Source organism: Hypanus sabinus, chromosome 11 (assembly GCF_030144855.1).
Source record: "Hypanus sabinus isolate sHypSab1 chromosome 11, sHypSab1.hap1, whole genome shotgun sequence".
NCBI classification, from domain to species: domain Eukaryota; kingdom Metazoa; phylum Chordata; class Chondrichthyes; order Myliobatiformes; family Dasyatidae; genus Hypanus; species Hypanus sabinus.
In genome coordinates this window covers 15,256,479-15,280,602 of record NC_082716.1, presented here as the reverse complement: position 1 = coordinate 15,280,602, position 24,124 = coordinate 15,256,479, and the positions used below count along the sequence as shown (strand labels likewise).

At 41.5% G+C, this 24,124-nt stretch overlaps 1 protein-coding gene across 1 annotated transcript in view; it reads right to left on the bottom strand.

Annotated features, from left to right (window-relative positions):
- Positions 1-17,870, bottom strand: part of LOC132402346 (calcium-activated chloride channel regulator 1-like) — a 122,840-nt gene extending 104,970 nt beyond the window's left edge. The window contains exons 1-5 of the mRNA XM_059985225.1: positions 17,736-17,870; positions 17,116-17,259; positions 16,394-16,544; positions 15,758-15,866; positions 11,954-12,119 (exon numbers count right to left, since the gene is read on the bottom strand). Coding sequence (XP_059841208.1) covers positions 11,954-12,119; positions 15,758-15,866; positions 16,394-16,544; positions 17,116-17,259; positions 17,736-17,870 — 705 coding nt within the window. The remainder of the gene's footprint in view (positions 1-11,953; positions 12,120-15,757; positions 15,867-16,393; positions 16,545-17,115; positions 17,260-17,735) is intronic.
- Positions 17,871-24,124: the final 6,254 nt, after the last annotated feature.

Sequence of the window (24,124 nt, the reverse complement as noted above, 5' to 3'; positions counted from 1 at the left end):
AAAACAACTTGAAGCAGCTGAAAAAGAGAAGGAAAGGGCTGAAAAAGAGAAGGAGAGAGCCAAGAAGGAGAGGGAGTATGAGGAGAAACAGAAACAGAGCCAACATGACTTGGACATGGAGAAGTTAAGGCAAGAGTGAAGTGCTCAAGGGTCAGACCGAGAGGAGCGGTTTAATGTTAGTAGCGAGTTTTGGTTAGTACATCCGTTTGAAGAGATGGATGTTGATAGTTATTTCTTGCATTTTGAAAAGGTGCCAGTGAGTCAGAAGTGGCCCAAAGATCAGTGGGTGGCATTGTTACAAAGTGTGTTAAAAGGGAAGGCACAACAGGCATATGCGGCATTGTCCATGGAGGAGGTGGAGTCTGAGAATTATGAGAAAGTAAAGGAGGCCATTCTTTGGACCTATGAATTGGTACCTGAAGCCTATCGACAAAAGTTCAGAAATTTAAAGAAAGAGTGGAATCAGACGTATGCAGAGTTTGCCCATGAGAAGGATGTGCTCTTGGATCACTGGTGTGCAGCAGAATTGGTGGAAGAAGATTTTTGGCATCTCAGGGAGTTAATTCTGATTGAGGAATTTAAAGGTTGTGTTTTGGATGATATCCAGATGTATTTGACTGAGAAGCCAAATAAGTCCATCTCCGAATTTGCTAGGTTCACAGATGAATATGCCCTAACCCACAAGACAAAGTTTTCCTCGAATAAGAGTTACCAGAGAGACCATGGGAATATTAGAGAAAGCCCGCCGGCTGAGGCAGAGATCCTGCCGGGAGCTAGTGGTAAAATTAAGGAGGAGGAAAGGCAAGATGGCAGGAGAGCTCCTGGCTTGACCTGTTTTAATTGTGGAAAGGTGGGTCATATTGCATCTAAGTGCCTTGCTCCGAGGAAAGAGACAGGAAAATGGAAAGCAGCAGTCCCTACAGGATGTATTGTAGTGATCAGTAAATCGACAAGAAAGCCCCAGGTAGACAGAATACGAGAGAGGCCTGAGAAATTTATTGCAGAAGGAACCATGTCTGTGAAAGAGGGAGACACACACCAGTTCCAGTGCGGATCTGGAGAGACACGGGAGCTGAACTGTCATTGATTCGCAGTACGGCGCTAGATTTTGGTCCTCAAACTGGGGCAGTAGCTTTGAGAGGCATAGGAAAAGGGACATAAGTGGTCCCCTTGCATAGGATCATTATAAATTGTGAGCTGGTATCTGGACCAGTTGAAATAGGGGTGCGATCAGAATTCCCGAGAACTGATGTAAACCTCCTTCTGAGTAACGATTTAGCTGGTGGTGACGTTTGGTCGGCCATGGAGCTGACGAGCCAGCCTGTAAGTGTTGAGGACTCGCCCCTGGATTCCAAAATCTATCCCGCTTGTGCGATCACTCGCAGCATGTTGAGAAAAGCAGCTGAGAACGAGACCAGTTTAAATCCAGCCAGTATCGATTTGGCCGAGACGTTTTTACCGACCCTGTACCAAGAGGAGTTAGAGAGTGGTAAAACGGAGAATAGGAAAGTGAAAGAGAGTAAGGGAGAGGAGGTAGACCTTCCCTTAGCCAGGAGGAAATTTATAGAGGCACGGAGTAAAGATGAGAAACAAATAAGGCAGTTAAAAGGTCCAGGGTTGGGCATGGCTGATATGTCTGGTTTGGCAGAACTGTTTGAAGAAACTGAAAATTCTAAGGGTGTTCCCGATAATGAAATAAGGGCAGTCCTAGATGAAAAGGATGCCATTACCTTGAAGAAGTCTGCTGGGTTGGCAGATGAGGTTGTTTCAGCCCGCGGTGTTGAGTTTACTCTGGAAGGGAGTTGCCCAGAGAGGGACTGGGAGGATCAGGGGAACTTAGAATTTGAAAAGGGTACGGGTATTGAAAGCCTGGAAGAGGCAGATGTCCCGTTTAACTGTGTTCAAGATGTGGATGCACGTGGTACTGAACCTGGTAATGAAACTCAGGAGAAGTCTGAGGTATTTGATTCAGTTGAAAAGGAATGCAGTCCTTGTGGGTCAGATGGATTTGGTTCAGTGAAGAAAGGGTTAACCTTGGTAATAGTGGGAAGTGAGAATTCCCAGTTGTTTGTGTTCGAAGGTGTGTTAAACGTTAGTGAGGAGATAAAAGGTGGTGAGGTGAATATTATTATTGAAGGAAAAGGGAAAAGTGTAGTTCCTAAATTGAATGAAGAAAATTTAAAGTCTGGATTGATGTCAGAAGCAGCAACCAGGCTGCAGAGACAATGGCTTGACTACACGGTGCCTGCGAATCAATTACAGGAATGTAAAGGTGCCCCACACGCTGTTGTTATTCAAGAGAGTGCTGTGAAGAGGCAGAATTTGAAATGCTGTTTGGACAAAGAGGGATCACTTGCAGAGTTTAAACTGAAAACTAATAGCATGAAAGGTCCTGAAGATAAAACTAACAACTTGCTTAAAATTAAAGAATTGTGTGGAAATTTGGAAAATTGTCTAAGTTTGGAACACATTGTTGATAAAATAACTCCTATGAAAGGAGCATGCTAAAGCCTATTCCACACTAGTATACAAGTTAACCACGTGGGAGTTAACTGGATAAGGAGCGAGGGTTGATGGGATGCCATTTTAAATAACAGGATCCGGTTTTAAGGGATTTTGACAAAGCATGTGAATAATAAAGACAACCCCATGGAAGATTGACTGTTAAGTTTGAAAGTAACAAAGATTAGTATTTGCATGAGCTTTCGTAATATACACGTAAGCTAAGATCACAACTCTTTAGTTTTTGTTTGCTGAAGGAAAGGAATAAAAATAGGTGGATATCAAATTGGAGTCTGATGCTACAAGGATTTATTAAGGTACAAGATGCTAAGATATTAAAGGAAGTGACAATGTAATCGCTAACTGTTTAGCTGCTGAATTGAATGTATAACTGTATTACTCTGTAGTGAAAAAAAGCTCTTTTGTATTGTGTTAGATTCTGAAATCCTGTAAGACACTGTATTAATTAATTTTTACCGGTGGTAAAAATCTTAGAAGGAAGGGGGTGTTACGAATGTGCCGCAACTCTGAGGGGCCGAAGGTTACAAAGTCGCCCCCTCCTTTTTGAGAATCGCAAGATCGCTATTAATTCAGGTCTGGGACCCAGGAAATGAGAGAGAATCCACAAGATTTGGAATGTGTCCTGGCCTCAGCAAAACAAAACCATTGATAATGACTATTGTCTCTTGGAGATGGAATTGTGTATTGAGTACTGTACTATTCATTGAAGACCCTCAGGGGACGACCAGAGTGGGCTGGTTGAGGGATTGCATCATCCCAACCTGATTGACATCTGAGGCTTCGTGAGTAAGGATAAAAGAGGGTCTGGGGAACAACCCCATTAGACGCACCAGAAGAAATGCTAGAAATCCCGTGACAGCGTTTAATAGCGACGGCCAGTGGGGGGCTAGTGTGTGTCCTTCCCTTGCCTGGGATTGGCAGGCTCACCACAGAAGAACGGCTTAGCTAAAGGAGAGGCCACAAGTGAGTGGCCACACCAACGAGACTCCGACGGATCAAAATCAGAAAAGGAATGGGCAAGTTTTTCTCCAAATCTCTCTCTCTCTCCAACCATTGCAAACCCAGTGGTCCCCAAAGGCTTCAGCCTGCATGAACTGAGTGAACTTTATATTTCTATTGTATAATATCGTTGTCCCCTAGACAACGATAGAGCTTATTTCTTATTGATTATTATTATACCTGCACCTTTAGATTGAGTATTGACGATGTACATTATCTGCATGTTTGCATTGATATTTTGTGTATTTTTACTAACAAATACTGTTAAAAATCATATCATCAGACTTCAACGGACCTCTCTATCTTTGCTGGTAAGAGACCCAGTTAAGGGGTTCGTAACAGTAGCAAGTTCAGGAACAGTTATTACCTTCAATTATCAGACTTCTGAATCAGTATGGACAACATTACTCACCTAACACTGAACTGATTCCAGAACCTATAGACACAGTTCGAAGGACTCTACAACTCATGTTCTCAGTACTAATTATTTATTTTAGGATTAGATGGTAGTGACAGGATGGTGGTGGAATAGGATCACATCTTTAGAAAGAGGGGAAATAGGGTCAGAGATTACTGAATCTTTGTGGGTGGAGTTGTGAAACTCCAAGGGCATAAAGACCATTAGACTATATACAGGTGTCCAAATATTAGCCAAGATGTGTTGTTGAGATTGCAAAGCAAGCTGAAATGACATGTAATAAAAGTGATGTCATATTTGTAATGGGGGACTTCAATATGTAAGGGGATTGGGAAAATCAGATTATACACTTTAGTGAACATTAGGAATAATCTATTGGATGGTTAAAGACCTCTGGGATAACTCAGATACAATGGCAGAGTTAGAATACAGGACAAATACAAAGAGCTTTCTTGGCACTTTCTTGCTTTTGGATCACAAGTGAGGGAACTTATTGATTACCTATGAGATGGCTTTTTAGAACAACTTGTGCTTGAGCTACTCAGGGAAAGACTATCTTAGAATGGGTGTTGTGTATTCACCCAGATCTTAGTTGGGAGCTCAATGTAAAGAAACACTTAGGAGGCAGTGATTATAACATGATTGAATTCACACTGCAATTTGAGAGGGAGAAGCACAAGTCACATATAGCAGTATTGCAATGGAATAAAGGAAATTACTGAGACATGAGAAGGCAGATTGAAGGAGGATACTGGTGGGGATGTTGGCAGAACACTGATGTCTGAAGTTTCTGGGCATGGTTCACAATGTGCAGGACAGATATGCCCCCCAAAAGAAGTTTTCAAATGGCACTGGTAGGGAACCGTGGCTGACAAGGGAAGTTAGGGACACCATAAAATCCAAGGGAAGTGCATGTTAGATAGAAAAAGTGAATGGGAAGTTGGATGATTGGTAAGTTTTTAAAATCCAACAAATGGCAACTAAATAACTAGAAGTAGGGAAAAGATGAAATATGATAGCAAACGAGCCAAATATATAAAGTGGGATACCAAAGGTTTTCAGTTATATAAGGAGTAAAAGGGTGAGAGATTTTATTGGACCAGTGGAAAATGATGCTGGTGATGTAGTAATGGGGGAGTAATAAATGGCAGGTGACCTTAGTAAGTACGTGGCAACAGTACACTCTTGGAATAATGTGAGCAGTTTTGGCTCTTTATCTTAGAAAGGCTGTGCTGAAACTGGAGAGAGCTCAAAGAGGGTTCACAAAAATGATTCCAGGATGAAATGGATTTAGTGGGACATACTCATTGGAGTATACAAGAATGGGGGAGGGGTGGAAACTTGTGAAACCTATCGAAAGTTGAAAAGCCTAGAGAGAGTGGATGTGGAGAAGCTGTTTCCTACAGTAGGGGATTCTATGACCAGAGGGCACAGCCTCAGCATAGAAGGATGTCCCTTTGGAGCAGAGATGATGTGTTATTTCTTTAGGTTTATTATGGTGATGCTAAGGAAGTTGTTGCCAGAGTCATCTTTACAGGCCAAGGCATTGGACATATTTAAAGCGAAGGTTGACAGGTTCTTGATTAGTAATGGTGTCAGTGGTTATGGGGAGAATGCTGGCGAATGAGGATGAGAGGGATAATAAATCAGCCATGCTGAAATGATGGAGCAGACTCAATGGGCTAAATGGCCTAAATCTGCTCCTTTGTGTTATGGAAAGCAGGTCTCTCATCCCCTCAAGATTGTTGTCCCTTTCAGATTGATGTTGGCTGATCTGCCCTGGGACTCATCTCCTGTTATGTTAGAGGAGATATAGCATGGTACAGGTCCTAAGGATCCATGAACCCATGTTGCCCAATTACAAATATATGGCCAATTAGCCTACTAGCTTGTATGTCTTTGGAAAGCAGAAGCAAACTGGAGCACCGGGAAGAAAACTGCACGGCTATGGGGAGAACATCTGAACAGCTCACAGCGGTGGCGGAATTGAACCCAGGTCACAGACCAGTAAAAGTGCTACTCCAAATTAATGCCACTACACTAATTTAACGCCACATTGGCAGATTCCCATTGATCTATATTCCCCAAGTTTTCAAGGAAATATCTACTTCCTCTTGAAATTTCCCCACACCCGTGTATAACTATCCTCTCTATTTTAGGTTCTTCCACTTCCACATTCCAGCACCTGCCATGTTATGCCCTGTGATGTAATTATGTTCAAAACTCCATATAATACCCTGTTAATCTAATTGCTTCAACTGCTCATGTCAGGATAAACATCTCATCTCAGGATGTGGCTGAGTGAATCTCTGTCAAGGTGCCAACTATACCAGTGTAGCTTTTCTTAAATAAGGAGAGCAGAATTGAAAGTGCCTGCAAGAAATGGAACCTCAGTGTATTGTACAGAACTTTGGTAATAAATTTTACTTTAACTGTGACCAACAAGTTCAGGAACAGTCATTCACCTTCAACTATTAGGCTTCTGAACCAGTATGGACAACTTCACTGATCTAACACTGAACTGATTCCAGAACCTATAGACAGAATTCGAAGGACTCTACAACTGATGTTCTCAGTACTAATTATTTACTTTAGGATTAGGCGGTAGTGTGGCTCTGATACGACAGGATGGTGGTGGAATAGGATCACATCTTTAGAAAGAGGGGAAATAGGGTCAGAGTTTATTGAATCTCTGTGGGTGGAGTTAAGAAACTCTAAGGGCATAATGAGCATTAGACCATATACAGGTGTCCAAATATTTGCCAAGATGTGTTGTTGAGATTGCAAAGCAAGCTGAAATGACATGTAATAAGAGTAATGTCAGAATTGTAATGGGGGACTTCAATATGTAAGGTGATTGGGAAAATCCGATTGGTGTTGGATTGCAAGTGAGGGAATGTTTTGATTACCTATGAGATGGCTTTTTATAGCAACTTGTGCTTGAGCCTTCTCAGGGAAAGGCTATCTTAGACTGGGTGTTGTGTATTCACCCAGATCTTAGTTGGAAGCTCAATGTAACGAAACCCTTAGGAGGCAGTGATTATAACATGATTGAATTCATACTGCAGCTTGAGAGCGGGAAGCACAAGTCATATATATCAGTATCACAATGGAATAAAGGAAATTACTGAGACATGAGAAGGCAAATTGAAGGAGGATATTGGTGGGGATGTTGGCAGAACAGAGATATCTGAAGATTCTGGGCATGGTTCACAAGGTGCAGGACAGATATGTCCTACAAAAGAAGTTTTCAAATGGCAGTGGTAGGGAACCATGGCTGACAAGGGAAGTTAAGGATTCCATAAAATCCAAGGGAAGTGCATGTTAGGTAGCAAAAGTGAATGGGAAGTTGAATGATTGGGAAGCTTTTCAAATCCAATGAATGGCAACTAAATAACTATAAATAGGAAAAAGATGAAATATGATAGCAAACTAGCCAAATATATAAAGTGGGATACCAAAAGTTTTCAGTTATATAAAGAGTAAAAGGAAGGTGAGAGATTTTATTGGACCAGTGGAAAATGATGCTGGTGAGGTAGTAATGGGGGGAGAAAGAAATGGCAGCTGACCTTAGTAAGTACATGGCAACAGTACACTCTTGGGGTAATATGAGCAGTTTTGGGCTCTTAATCTTAGAAAGGCTGTGCTGAAACTGGAGAGGGTTCAAAGAGGGTTCACAAAAATGATTCCAGGATTAAGTGGATTTAGAGGGACATACTAATTGGAGTATAGAAGAATGGGGGAGTGGCTGAATCTTTTGAAATGTATTGAATGTTGAAAAGCCTAGAGAGAGTTGATGTGGAGAAGCTGTTTCCTATAGTAGAGGATTCTAGGACCAGAGGGCACAGCCTCAAAGGATGTCCCTTTGGAGCAGAGATGAGTTGTTATTTCTTTAGCCAGATTATGGTGAATCTAAGGAAGTTGTTGCCAGAGACATCTGTACAGGCCAAGACATTGGACATATTTAAAGCGAAGGTTGACAGGTTCTTGTTTAGTAGGGGTGTCAAAGGTTATGGGGAGAAGGAAGGAGAATGAGTATGATAGGGATAATAAATCAGCCATGCTGGAATGATGGAGCAGACTCAATGGGCTAAATGGCATAAATCTGCTCCTTTGTGTTATGGAAAGCAGGTCTCTCATCCCCTCAAGATTGTTGTGCCTTTCAGATTGATGTTGGCTGATCTTCCCTGGGACTCGTCTCCTGTTATGTTAGAGCAGATATAGCATGGTACAGGTCCTATGGACCCATGAACCCATGTTGCCCAATTACACATAAATGGCCAATTATCCTACCAACCTGTAAGTCTTTGGAAAGTAGAAGCAAACTGGAGCACCCGGAAGGAAACCGCACTGCGATGGGGAGAACATCTGACCTCCTCACAGCGGTGGAGGAATTGAACCCAGGTCACAGACCAGTAAAGGTGTTACTTCAACCACTACACCTACTTAACGCCCCATTGGCAGATCCCCATTGATCTATATTCCACAAGTTTTCAAGGAAATATCTACTTCCTCTTTAAATTTCCCCTTCATCCATGTATAACTATCCTCTCTATTTTAGGTTCTTCCACTTCCACATTCCAGCACCTGCCAGGTTATGCCCTGTGATGTAATTATGTTCAAAACTCCAAATAATACCCTGTTAATCTAATTGCTTTAACTGCGCATGTCAGGATAAACATCTCATCTCAGGATGTGGCTGAGTGAATCTCTGTCAAAGTGCCTAGTATATCAGTGTAGCTTTTCTTAAATAAGGAGAGCAGAATTGAAAGTGCCTGCAAGAAATGGAACCTTAGTGTATTATACAGAACTTTGTTAATAAATTTTTCTTTAACTCTGACCAACAAGTTCAGGAATAGTTATTAACCTTCAACTATCAGGCTTCTGAACCAGTATGGACAACTTCACTGATCTAACACTGAACCGATGCTGGAACCTATGTATATACTTTGAACACTCTACAACTCAAGTTGTCAGTACTAATTATTTATTTTAGGATTAGGCGGTTGTGTGGCTCTGTTGAGATGGGCTAGTGGTGAGATGGGATTACATCTTTAGAAAGAGGGGAAATAGGGTCAGAGATTACTGAATCTTAATGGGTGGAGTTAAGAAACTCCAAGGGCATAAAGACCATTAGACCATATATAGGTTTCCTATGGACGCATGCACCCATGTTGCCCCATTACACCCATATGGCCAATTAACCTTCTAATCTGTATGCCTTTGGAATGTAGGAGGAAACTGTTGCATCCAGAAGAAAACTAAAGAGTGATAGGGAGAATGTCCGAACTCCTCACAGCCGTGGAGGGGATTGAACCCAGGTCACAGACCAGTAAAATTGTTAATCTAACCACTGCACTATCATAATGCCCTTGTGGAAAATCCCCATTGATTTCTGTTCCCCAAAATTTCAAGTAACAATTTACTTCCTCTTCCAATGTCCCCATATTTAAAACTGTCCTCTCTATTATAGGTCCATCCACCTCCATATTCCAGCACCTGCCATGTTGTGCCCTTTATGACCTTGTGTGTTTCATTATAATCAGTTATTCTTCTAAACTCCAAAGAGAATCTTGTCAATCCAATTTCTTTAACTACTCATGACAGGACAAGCATCTCATCTCAGTATGTGGCTGAGTGAATCTCTGTCAAAGTGTCTACTATATCAGTGTAGCTGATCTTAAATAAGGAGAGTAAAATTGTAAATGCCTGCAAGAAATGGAACCTCAAGGTATTATACAGCAATATGGTAATAAATTTTACTTTAACTGTGACCATCAAGTTCAGGAAGAGTTATTACCCTTCAACTATCAGGCTTTTGAACCAGCATGGACAGCTTCACTCACTTAGCACTGAACTGATTCCAGAACCTATGGACACACTTTGGAGGACTCTACAACTCATGTTCTCAGTACTAATTACTTATTTTAGGATTAGGTGGTGGTGTGGCTCTAATGAGATGGGACGGTGGTGAGATGGGATTATATCTTTAGAAAGAGGTGACATAGGGTCAGAGAATACTGAATCTTTGTGAGTGGAGTAAGAAATTCCAAGGGTATAAAGACCATTAGAGGAATCATATACAGGCTTCTAAATAGTAGCCAAGATGTGGGGTTGAGATTGCAAAGCAAGTTGAAAATGACATGTAATATGGGTAATGTCACAGTTGTGACATTAATATGCGGATTGATTGGGACAATTGGATTGGTGTTGGATTGCAAGTGAGGTAATTTATTGATAATCTGTAAGATGGCTTTTTAGAGCAACTTATGCTTGAGCTACTCAGGGAAAGGCTATCTTAGAATGGGTGTTGTGTATTCACCCAGATCTTAGTTGGAAGCTCAATGTAAAGAAACCCTTAGGAGGCAGTGATTATAACATGATTGAATTCATACTGCAGTTGGAGAGGGGGAAGCACAAGTCACATATAGCAGTATTGCATTGGAATAAAGGAAATTACTGAGACATGAGAAGGCAGATTGAAGGAGGATACTGGTGGGGATGTTGGCAGAACACAGATGTCTGAAGTTTCTGGGCATGGTTCACAAGGTGCAGGACAGATATGACCCAGAAAAGAAGTTCTGAAATGGCAGGGGTAGGGAACTGTCGCTGACAAGGGAAGTTAAGGACTCCATAAAATCCAAAGAAAGTGCATGTTAGGTAGCAAAATTGAATGGGAAGTCGGATGATTGGGAAGTTTTTAAAATCCAACAAACAGCCACTAAATAACTAGAAGTAGGGAAAAGATGAAATATGAGGGCATAGTAGCCAAAAATATAAAGGGGGATACCAGAAGTATTTTCATTTATGTAAAGAGTAAAAGGAAGGTTACAGTTTATATTGGACAAGTGGAAAATGATGCTGGTGAGATTGTAACGTGGGATAAAGAAATGGCAGGTGAACTTAGTAAGTAGATTGCAACAGTTCTGACATGGGGTAATGCGAGCTGTTTTGGGCTCTTTAGTTTAGACCCGATGTGCTGAAACTAGACAGAGTTCAAAGAGGGTTCACAGAAGTGATTCCAGAATGAAATGGATTAAGAGGACATACTCATTGGAGTATAGAAGAATGGGGTAGGGGTGGAATTGGGTGAAACCTATCGAATGTTGAAAAGCCTAGAGAGAGTGGATGTGGAGAAGCTGTTCCCTATAGTAGGGGATTCTAGAACCAGATGGCACATCCTCAGCATAGAAGGATGTCCTTTTGAAGCCGAGATGAGTTGTTATTTCTTTAGCCAGATGATGGTGAATCTGAGGAAGTCATTGCCAGAGACATCTGTACAGGCCAAGATATTGGATATATTTAAAGCGAAGGTTGACACGTTCTTGTTTAGTAGGGGTGTCAGAGGTTATGGGGAGAAGGAAGGAGAATGAGTTTGAGAGGGATAATAAATCAGCCATGCTGGAATGATGAAGCTGCCTCAATGGGCTAAATGGCCAAATTCTGCTCCTATGTCTTATGGAACATAGGTCACTATGCCTCTCAAGGCTGTTATGGTTTTCAGTTTGATGATAGCTGATTTGCCATGGGTCTCATCTCTTCTTATCTTAGATGAGCTATCGCACATTACAGGTCCGACAGACCCATGAACCTACGTTGCCCAATAACACCCATATGGCTAAATGCATTTTCATATGAAGCGTGTTTGATGGCTGTGGTCTTGTTTTTGCTGGAATTCAGAAGAATGAGGGGTGACTACATTAAATCCTATTGAATGTCAAAAGGCTTGGATAGTGTGGATGTGGAAAGGATGTTTTCTTTGGTGGGCGAGTCTAAGACTACGAATATGTGACAAGTGCGTATGCGGCGAACTGATCGTGAGGTAAATCGATTGACCCCCCCCGCGCTCTCTTTTTTTTGTGGGCTTTTGAGGCTGCATTTCTCTCATCTCAGCAGGTCTGTTCCATCCCCTCCCATGCTGTAAATTGCCCAGTGTGTACCATGGCCATCATGACTTGGTAAAAACATTTAATCCTACTGCACTTATGTTGTTGTGGCTTTGTGTATACTTACATTTGATAATCCCTGTAAGTACATTATCGAAGATGATGACTTCTGATTTCTCTCTGGGAAAAATCTACATTTCTTGTCTGGTAAGTCTGTGCTTTCATCCATGGCACATGGTAAACAGGATCCGTCCTTGCACTCAGCCATTTTTCCTCTTATGCTGAGTGAACATCTGAAAATCATACATAATTATAAAAGTGTACTTGTGTTTACTTCTGTACATTGAAAATTTTGTCAGAAAGGACAAGGAGTAGACAGTTTATGAGAATTGTCATTTGCAGTCTGTACTTCCTTTGCTACATGTCGCTGTTACCTCCCAGTCCACATTCACTCCACTCTCGTAATATGATCCTCTTTGTATGAGTCCCAAATGATAGGAAGACATAGAGCGGCATACTCATTGGAATATAGAATAATTGTGGAAGGGATGGAATCATGTGAAACGTATCAAATGTTGAAAAGCCTAGAAAGAGTGGATGTGGAGAAGCTGTTACCTATGGTAAGGGATTCTAGGACCAGAAGACACAGGCTCAGAATAGGAGAATGTCCCTTTAGAGCAGAGATGAGGCGGTATTTCTTTAGCCAGATGATGGTGAATGTAAGGAAGTCGTTGCCAGAGACATCTGCACAGGCCAAGACATTAGATATATTTAAAGCGAAGGTTGACAGGTTCTTGATTAGTAAGGATGTCAGAGGTTATGGGGAGAAGACAGGAGAATGAGGTTGAGAGGGATAATAAATCAGCCATGTTGGAATGATGAAGCAGACTCAATGGGCTAAATAGCCGAATTCTGCTCCTTTCTCCTATGGAATGTAGGTTACTCTGCCCCTCAAGACTGTTGTGCCTTTCAGTTTGATGATGGCTGATCTTCCCTGGGTCTCATCTCCTCTTATCTTAGAGGAGATAGAGCATGGTACAGGTCCTACGGAGCCATGAACCTATGTTGCCCAATTACACCCACATGGCCAATTAACCTACTAACCCGTGGGTCTTTGGAATGTAGAAGGAACCTGGAGCACTTGGAGAAAACTACACAGTGATTGGGAGAATGCCCGGACACCTCACAGCTGTGTCAAGAATTGAACCCAGATCACAGGCCGGTAATAGTGTTACTCCAACCACTGCACTACCAGAACACCCCCTGTGGAAGATCCCCATTGATCTGTGTTCCCCAATTTTTCAAGGAAATATCTACTTCCTCTTTCAATCCCCCCACTTCCCCCGTTGTGTAAAACTATTTTAGGTTCTTCCACTTCCACATTCCAGCACCTGCCATGTTGTGCCCAGTGATGACCTTGTCTGTTTCATTATAATCAGTTATTCTTTTAAACTCCAAAGAATATCTTATCAATCCAATTTCTTTAACCGCTCATGATAGGACAACCATCTCATCTCTGGAAGTGGCTGAGTGAATCTCTGTCAAAGTGCCAACTATATCAGTGTAGCTTTTCTTAAATAAGGAGAGCAAAACTGTAAATGCCTGCAAGAAAATGAATCTCAAGGTATTTTACAGTACTTTAATAATAAATTTAATTGTTTAACTGTGACCACCAAGTTCAGTAAGAGTTATTACCATTCATCTACCAGACTTCTGAACCAGCACGGACAACTTCACTCACCTAACACTGAACTGATTCCACAACCTATGGACACACTTTGAAGGTCTCTGCAACTCATGTTGACAGTACTAATTATTTATTTTAGGGTTTTTTTGAATTTGCACATTGATTGTTTTTCAGTCTTTGTTTGTGTATTGTTGTTTATTGATTCTTTGTATTTCTTTTTACCTTCAGTGAGTGCCCGCAAGAAAATGAATTTCCGGTTAGTATACAGTGATATATACATGAGAAAATCTGCTGATGCTGAAAATCGAAGGCAATGCACACAAAATGCTGGAGGAGCTCAGCAGGCCAGGCAGCATCTATGAAAAAGAGTAAATAGTTGATAATTCTGGCCAGACCCCTTCTTCAGGACTGAGAATGAAAAGGAAAGACACCAGAAATAAAAGATAAGAGGAGGGGAAGGAGCCTAGTTGGAAGGTGATAAACGAAGCCAGGTGGGTGGGAAAGGTCAAGGGCTGGAGAAGAAGGAATCTGTCAGGAGAGGAGAGTGGACCATGGCAGAAAGGGAAGGAGATGTGAAACTAGGAAGAGGTGATAGGTAGGTGAGAAGAGATAAGAGGTCAAAGTGGTGAATAAAGGAAGGAGGGAGTAGGAGGGAGCTTTCTTTACCAGAAGAATAAATTGATATTTATGTCAATCAGGTTGGAGTCGACCCAGACCCAGAGGTGTGGTCCCTCCACTAAGAAGGTAGCCTCATCCTGGCATAAAAGGATTAGCTGCAGGATTAGGCAAGGCCTGGGTTTTTCGAGGTTTGGCTGCAGGTCTAGACATGGAACTCCTGCACACGACGAGGCACATGGACAAAACAAGAACCCAAAGCCTTGACTTGATCTTGGGACACCTGAACACAGAGCCTTGATCTTGAGGGAACTGGAACACAGAGCCTTGGTTTTGAGAGAACAGAAACACAGAGCCTTGGTTTTGAGAGAACAGGAACACAGAGCCTTGGTCTTGAGAGAACAGGAACACAGAGCCTTGGTCTTGAGGGAACAGGAACACAGAGCCTTGGTCTTGAGAGAACAGAAACACAGAGGCTTGGTTTTGAGAGAACAGGAACAGACAGCCTTGATCTTGAGAGAACAGAAACACAGAGCCTTGGTTTTGAGAGAACAGGAACAGACAGCCTTGGTCTTGAGAGAACAGGAACACAGAGTCTTGGTTTTGAGAGAACAGGAACACAGAGCCTTGATCTTGAGAGAACAGGAACACAGAGCCTTGATCTTGAGAGAACAGGAACACAGAGCCTTGGTTTTGAGAGAACAGGAACACAGAGCCTTGGTCTTGAGGGAACAGGAACACAGAGCCTTGGTCTTGAGGGAACAGGAACACAGAGCCTTGGTCTTGAGGGAACAGGAACACAGAGCCTTGGTCTTGAGGGAACAGGAACACAGAGCCTTGGTTTTCAGAGAACAGGAACACAGAGCCTTGATCTTGAGAGAACAGGAACACAGGGACATGGAACACAGAGCCGGGATCCTTCCTTAGGAACAGGAATTGGGGCTGGGGCTCTACACAGAGTCAAGAACCCTCCTAGGGAGCAGGACGTAGAGCCAGGACTCGAATTCAGAACACAGAGAGATAGTTCCTAACACAAGGTAGTGGCAAACGGCCAGATCTAAGTAGTGAAGGCATGGACACAGAGAGGGTTACAAACAATAATAGACAGTTCCTTATTTAGTCACAGCAAGGCTCTGGTCTTGCTCCGGTGGTAGAATTTGACAGCGATACAGGCAAGGAGGCAGGTGAAGTTGCAGACAAAGGCTTCGGGGGAGGGCTGAGGAGGGGGTTACTAATACAGCATGTGCTCTCAGAATCTGAATCAGAATCAAGTTTAATATTCCTGAGGTATGTTGTGAAATTTGTTGTTTTGCAGCAGTGGTAAAATATTATGTACATGATATATTATACTGTATATTTTCCTATATACACTGTACTGTTGTTCCAAAATAAACTCGATTCTCATATTCATTCTAATATACTCATCACAACGTGCCTTATTTTCATGTCTTTGGAAAACTGGGATATTTTATACCTGACCAATATAAATAATGGACAGTTGAGATAGAAATGCAAACTATTTCTATTTCCTTTCAGCTATGATAGACTTGATTAGAGATCCCTCGGGATCAATAAAGTATGTCTGTCTGTCAAAACTCAAAGAAAGTCATGCGGTTAGATTTGTCATACCTTGTTGCTTCAATGTTGCCTTCCTCTGACCAATAAAATGGAACCATATCATTATATTCATTGAACACACCCCAGCGAAGATGGGCCCACTCATGGACAAATACTCTACCTGTTAAAATAATTTTATTTTTAAATAGTGAATTCAATATTTTCACATTCTTAGAGGTATGAGAGCGTCTGAGCAGCTAAGTCAGTTATCTGAGCAACTGCACCTAACCTGTGTCGAACTTGCCCAGAAAGCATCACATAGAAACAAAAAGAAATGTACTATAAGCATTAGGTTGCTAAATCATGCACATGGGAGGTTGATGAAACATTAAGCTTTTTTTTATTAATACAGAACAAAAAATCTATTATTTGGTATTATTTACACACCTTGCTTATCATTGCACCTTAAAGTGTCTAGTTTAATATATCCAAGTTTTTTTCTCTTTCTCTCTTTCTCCCCATCTCTCCATCTCTCTCTCTCTCTCTCTCTCTCTCTCTCTCTCTCTCTCTCTCTCTCTGAGCAATGTTGTTGTCTGACATGTTGAAGTATCAGACGTGTTAATAGCCTTCAATAATTCTGATGTCCCTTAAGCAGTCTAAAACAAAATGTATTAAAAAAACAGTGCAAAATTATTTAAAACAATTTACCTTTTGGACAGTAAACTGAGGTCATCTCATCATTTAGTAAGAAGCTCGGGGTGAAGTGAATGTACCGTCCCTTTTCGCCACATCCACCATACTGCAGGGTGTACGGGGCATCTCCATGTTTAAGATAGGGTTCAGCAATGATCACATTGGCCTATGAAAGAAATTGCAATTTTCCACATGAACGTCTCTGCACATGGCACAAAAGGACGAGTTTCTATAGCAGAAAGATTAATACACTGTCTGAAATTATATTATAGGGTCTTTTAAGGGGCTCCTGGATGGCTACATGGAGCTTAGAAAAATAGAGGGCCATGGGGAAAGCCTAGGTAGTTCTAAGGTAGGGGCAGGCTTTGTGGGCCGAAGGGCCGGTATTGTGCTGTATTTTTTCTATGTTTCTATGTTTCTATTACATGCAAAACCCCAGCAATAACTCTAGCAAACTCCAATTAATATACGTTTGTTTCCAAGAATAAGTTCCACTTTCACTGTGAGTGTGGCATTTCCATGGCTCTATGAGGGAGACTATTAACTGAATGAGAGATTGTAACTGTAAGAATATCTTTAGAAGCCACTGTCCTGCCAGGTCTACCCTTACAGTTACTTTGCTGCACTTCTGGAACTTTGGCACAAAATTCTCACATGTGAATAGGAGTTCTGGGGAGAAGCTCCAGTTGAGGAAAGTCACTCAGAGCAGTTTAAGTCTTGTACCCCTCTGTTCCTACCTTCTCGTATGATTGAGTAGTTGGTCTTTGAAACATATTTGGATCCGGTGGCCAGGTAGCAGGCAGCAGGATTTTTACATCCGAGAAGTAAAGTTGATGTTCTGTAGCTTTGTAGATGTAGGATGAGGCTTCAATCATCATTTTCTGTGAAGCAAATATTGTATTTTTATTTTTATTGCTATTTTTGCACTACTTATTTAACTATCTATATATATTTACTGTAATTCACAGCTTTTTTCTATTATTATGTATTGCATTGTACTGCTGCCACAAAGTCAACAAATTTCACAATATTCTGATTCAGATTTCAGTAAAGAGGAGAAGGGGGAAAGAACATAAAATCAAGAGATTCTGCTGATTCTGGAAATCCAGAGCAACACACCCGAAGTCCTAGAGAAACCCAATAGGTCAGGAAGTATCTGTGGAGAGGAATAAAGAGTTGATGCTTTGGGCTGAGACCCTTCAGTTGGACTGGAATGTAAGACGGAAGAAGACAGAATAAGAAGGTAAGAACATAAATATGTCTTTAACTCTCATCAAATTCTAAACTCCAAGCAATAAAATGCAATGCGAATAACATACAATGAACAAAACAATACAAATTTTAGGCACCACCTCACCTGAATGTTTTCAATAAGCTTGGGATTATACTGGGTACTAGGACTGATAGCAATGACAATGTTTCTATATCCATTATTGACCACTTTTACTCTGGAGCAGTTTAGAAAGCAAACGTTCAGGAGACAACAGAACATGAAGCCTAAGATTCTGTTGAGCATCTTCTCAGCTTCAGTTAAAGCTTTTTCTGTTAGAGAAAACTTCTTATAGTTGAAGAAATAGGTTGGACAGTGACACCCATATCCTGGGAGTGTACTAAAAAGGATTAGAGGAGGGTTGCACTGTTGTACAATACAAATGGGGAACTGGCTGAGAAATGCCAGCCTATTCAAATTATCTTTTAATTTGAATTCCCCTTTCAGGACTGGTGCATCACTGGCAGAGACAACATTTATAGTCCATCCCTAATTGACCTTGGGAAGCTTAAACTGAAAAACGGTTGCTCCAGATACAGAACTAATGGAATCGATTGAATTTTACAGAAAGCTGTAATGTGATTTAGGTCACTCTGAAACTGTGTTTCAAATTGTCCTCAGCTGTTGTCCATCTTCTAAGATCCTTTCTCTCCCAGGATGAGGTCTTTGGAGCTTCTGCTGGTTTTCCACTGGGTTTATGTGGAATGGGATTGCTAGCCCCATGCCCAACCCTCCTCCTTTTGCCCCTGAGCCAGGACTGTCCACGGTGGAGTTCAAACAGATAAACTGGATGGTCATACAGACATCAGTAGTCAAAAAACTGGAATGTCTTATTAAGGACGTGGTAAAAAGAAAGGCAGTTAGAAAATAATTCTAAAGGTATTTCAGAGTCAACTAGGATTTCTGAATGGGAACCATGTTTAACAAATATTTAAGAGTTTACCTTGGAGGTTTTAATTTGAAGGATAAAGAGGAACTTGTCAATGTGAATGGTGTATTTTGACACAAAAGATTAACAAAGGTATCTCTTCAATGTAGAATCATAGAGTAACACATAGAAACCATAGAACCATAGAACACTACAGCACAGTACAGGCCTCCATGTTGTGCCGACCCATATGATCCTTAAAAAAAAAGTACTAAACCCACACTACCCATTAACCCTCAATTTTTCTTTCATCCATGTGCCTGTCCAAGAGGCTCTTAAATACCCCTAATGCTTTAGCCTCCACCACCATCCCTGGCAAGTCATTCCAGGCACTCACAACCCTCTGTGTAAAGAAATTACCCCTGATGTCTCCCCTAAACATCCCTCCCTTAATTTTGTACATATTCCCTCTGGTGTTTGTGATTGGTGCCCTGGGAAACAGGTACTGACTATCCACCCTATCTATGCCTCTTAGTACAGTACAGGCCCTTCTGCCTATTTAGTCCATGCCAACCTGCCCTTCTGTCTAGTCCCATCTGCCTGAACCCACACTATATCCATCCAGACTCCTCCTATCAGTGTACCTATCCCATCATCTCTTCAATGTTACAACTGAATGTGTATCTACCACTACCAGTGGCAGGTCATTTCACACTCACATGACCCTCTGAGTAAAGAAGTTTCCTCTCACCCTCCCCTTATTTCACCTTTTGCCCTAAACCAATTACCTCTAGTTCAATTTCACTCAATTCACGGGGGGAATCCTGCATGCCTTCACCCTGTATATACTCCACGTAATTTTCTAGGCCTCTGTGATAAACTATGTATACCTGTCAGGACAAGCCCCCCTGCTGACTGCTCCTGTGGCTTCTCCCACAGACTCCTGTATAAAGGCGATTGGGGCACTGCTCCTCCCTCAGTCTTCGACATGGTCGTGCTCCCTTTTCGCTGTTAATAAAAGTCTATCGTTCACTTCCAGTCTCCTAGAGTTATTGATGGTGCATCAGCCGCTAAAAGATCTCCCCTCATTTTCTTGCACTCCAGGAATAATGTCCCAATTTATTCAACCTTTCCCAATAACTCAGATTCTCAAGCCCTGGAAACATACTTGTAAATTTTGGAATCACAGAGTCATAGAAAGGTACAGCAAGGTACAGGCCCTCCAGCCTATCCAGTTCATGCCAAACCATTTAAACTGTATATTCCCTTCGACATGCACTGGGACCATAGCTCTTCACACCCCTACCATTCATGTACCTATCCAAACTTCACTTAAACATTGAAATTGAGTTCACATGAACCACTTGTGGTGGCAGCTCATCCCACACTCGCAGGACCTGACCCTCTGAGTGAAGAAGTTTCTCCTTGTGTTCCCCTTAAACTATTCAAGTTTCAGTCTTAACCCATGTCCTACATACATAACAGTGGAAAAAGCCATCTGTGTTTACTCTATCTATACCCCTCATTATTTTGTATATGTCTCTCAAATCTCTTCTCAATCTTCTATGTTCCAAGGAATAAAGTCCTAACCTATTCAATCTTCCCTCATAATCCAGTCCTCCAGACCTGGCAACATTCCTGTAAATCTTCTTATCGAACTGACAATGTTCCAACAAACTCTTCAATTCAGCCTCATATGCTGGAATGGACTCCGCTTCCTTTTGATTCACTTCTGAAACCTAAATCATATTGCAATCAACAATGGTTTTGGATCAAAATGTTCCCGCATTTCATGATATCAGCAAAGCTCATTTCAGCTGCTTTGGTAGAAACAGGTCAAACTTCTAAGCAAAGCGTATGTCTTTAAATCAAATGCACTCAGCAAAATTGGCACCCACTTCTCACAGGCTGTTCCATTTACTTTAAAATACTGCACAATCTTCTCAATATACAATATTAAATTATCTGTTGTGATCAGACATGTCAATCTTTCCAATGAGACCAAATATTTCTGCTTTTTTTTGTGATTAATATCACCCGGTACTCACTGTTTATGAACCTGTGAATTCTTCTGTTTTCTGCCTTTTTGTTGCTGTACTTTCCCAAAGAAGCATGTGCTGTGCTGTTTTTTTACTCGACTATTTCTTGTTGCCTTTTTTTTCAACTGGAATATCTTGTTGTACTTCAACAGGCAGGGAGATGTCTCAGGTTCATTTAAAACTTTCTTGACAACTATGCTATATATTGTAGCTACAAAACATCAAACTAACTGGAATAGAAAGCACGAAGAGTCCGGAATGCAAGTTTTCACTTTAACTGAGGAGCTGTAATGATGTTTGCTATTCATATACTTTGTACATATAACCATTATTGAATTATATATATAAAAAAAGAATGCTTAATTAAACAATTTATTTACAATATTACTGATATATTAAATACACAACAGATAGTAGACATGAATACATACTAGATGACTGATGTATGTGTGAAGGTTGCAGATACCTGGGGCATTGGTGCCTGTTCTGGGGAAGGTGAGACCTGTTCACTTGTAACTCAGCAGGGCTAGAGACAACATAAACTGTGCAGTGTTGGTTATGTTGGTTCAGATGGTTCATATTTTTTTCTCTGGTATTCTGTTCTGTTCTGTGTACGCTGATTGTTTGAGTTACTGTTAAAGATAAGAGATGAGAGAATTGTATCCCAGTCAGTTACGATGGCTAGATTTAGGGAAGTTTCTCTGGTGAAGGACACTAAGGTTGGGCTTGGGGCTTTGTTGGGGGAGAAGAGAGAATTTGCTGGAGAGAAGAGATCATACGAGTGAACCCAGAGCGGGGCCATGATTCGATGAAGCCCACGGAGATCGAAAGAGGATCAGCAAAGGGGAAGCTGTGAGCCCCAACTTGTGCACATTAGATTGTTTCATTGAACTGGGTCCTTTTCCTTTTTTTTTCTGTTCTTAACCCTTTAGTCAAATTAAGAATTGTAAACCTAAATCTGTTAATTGGATGAGGTAACTGTCTGTTATTTTATGGTCCTTACTTGTAACAGGGTAACAAATCTCGCAGCATCCACATAAGCAGGGGGATTTGGGGGTCTTGCACTATAATCTCCCACGTTTGGCGGGGACAGAGGGTGTCTTCCCTAGACTTATGCAGCCAATGGAACCAGACTGTCACTCAGGTATCTCTGGGGAATGTTTACATTTATAGTTCAGAGTGGAGCAGAGCTGAGCAAAGATTCAGGATAGAGAAAGAAAATGAAATTGTAAATTTGGACTTAGAAAATTAGAGGATGAGTTTGAAGAAAAGGCAGACAGACTAGTTTATTTACTTTGCAAAATCTCCTTGCAAAATCTGGTTCCTGCCCTATTGGACTTAACTCGTACTGAAGGATAGCCACAAGATGCTATTTTTTACCTTTTCTAAACCTACTTCTATCACACAAAATCTGATTCCCTTTTCTTAGACTGGTCTAGTTCCTATTTATAAAATAGACCCCACACCTACACCGTACTTTCTCTGTAACTGTTGTTTTATCTTGCACAATCTTGAACTGTTATAATTTTTATTTATTTAGAGATACTGCTTGGAACAGGCCCTTCTGGCTCTTCAAGCTGTGCCACCAGCAACCCACCGATTTGACTCTAACCTAATCATAGGACAATGACCAATTGCCCACTAGCTGGTTTGTGTTTGGACTGTAAGAGGAAACCTGAGCACTTGGAGGAGAACTCCTTACAGAGCACATCGGGAGTGAAATCTGAGCTTCGACATCCTGAGCTGTAATAGCGTCGAACTAGCACCTCAGTTACCGTTTTTAAACAGTAAAAACCGGTTTTGACTGGTTTTAAACAATATAAACCGGGTTTAGCCAGTATAAACTGGTTTAAAACAGTTTTAACCAGTATAAACCTGATTTAACTGGTTTTAACCAGAATAATAGGGTTTTAACCGGTTTAAACCAGTATAATCTAGTTTTGACTGGTTTTAACCAGAATAAGTTTTAACTATTATAAACCAATTTTGTCTGCTTTTAACCAGTATAAACTGGTTTAAACAGGACCATTTATAACCAGTTTTTACCAGAATAAACTGGTTTAAACAGTTTTAACCAGTATAAACTGGTTATGACTGTTTTTAAACAGTGTAAACCGGTTGAAAATGGTTTTAACCAGTATCAAATGGACACAGTATAAATCGGTTTTAACCACTATAATCCTGTTTTAACCTGGTTAAACCAGTATAAACCTGTTTAAACTGGCTTTAACCAGTATAAAATGGTTTAAACCAGCTTTAACCAGTTTTTACCACTATAACAACACACACAAAATGCTGGTAGAACACAGCAGGCTAGGCAGCATCTATAGGGAGAAGTGTTGTGACGCTTCGGGTAGAGACCCTTCATCAGGACTAACCAAAAGGAAAGATAGTAAGAGATTTGAAAGTAGAGGGGGGAGGGGGAAATGCGAAATGATAGGAGTAGACCAGAGGGGGTGGGATGAAGTTAAGAGCTGGAAAAGTGATTGGCAAAAGTGATACAGAGCTGGAGAAGGGAAAGGATCATGGGACGGGAGGCCTCAGGAGAAAGAAAGGAGTGGGGGGGGGAGCACCAGAGGGAGATGGAGAACAGGCAAGCAACTAAATATGTCAGGGATGGGGTAAGAAGGGGAGGAGGGGCATTAACGGAAGTTAGAGAAGTCAATGTTCATGCCGTCAGGTAGGAGGCTACCCAGCCAGTATATAAGGTGTTGTTCCTCCAACCTGAGTTTAGATTTATTTTTACAATAGAGGAGGCCATAGATAGACACATCAGAATGGGAATGGGATGTGGAATTAAAATGTCTGGCCACTGGGAGATCCTGCTTTTTCTGGCGGACTGAGCATAGGTGTTCAGCGAAATGGCCTTCCAGTCTGTGTCGGGTCTCACCAATATATAAAAGGCCACACCGGGAGCACCGGACGCAGTATACCACATCAGATGAATCACAGGTGAAGTGTTGCCTCACCTGGAAGGACTGTCTGGGGCCCTGAATGGTGATGAGGGAGGACGTGTAAGGGCAGGTGTAGCACTTGTTCTGTTTACAAGGATAAGCGCCAGCAGGGAGATCAAAGGGTAGAGGACAGACTAAGAGTGGTCCACCTGGCTCCAGGTTCAGGGATTCAGCTCAGGGCTAACAACCCTGACTGATAAAACAAATTTCTTACAGAAACAGCAATGAAAAGTCTTCCTACATCTGAGTGCGATGATACTCCTGAGTCTCCACCTGCAACTTGCATGACAGACGGTAGTGAAAGCAGAGAGGAAGCTATTGCCGTGATGGAGTCCCTGAACACCTCCAGAGACAGACGACCCTCATTGCTGCCCTAAACGCTGGCGGCACAGGGAGCAGCAAGCAAGTAAGGGATGCAAAACAGGTCTGGCAGCTATGTCTATAGGGTTTAGTCAGTCCATTTAGCGTGGCCCACTATGATCATATACATTTTAACAAGATTATCTTCATTCTTTTAAACCCAAGGAATACAGGTTTAATTTTGTTCACTGGTCATGATGTAAAACTCACCATTCCAGGAATTAATTCTATGAAAATTATCTAGACTTCTTCCAG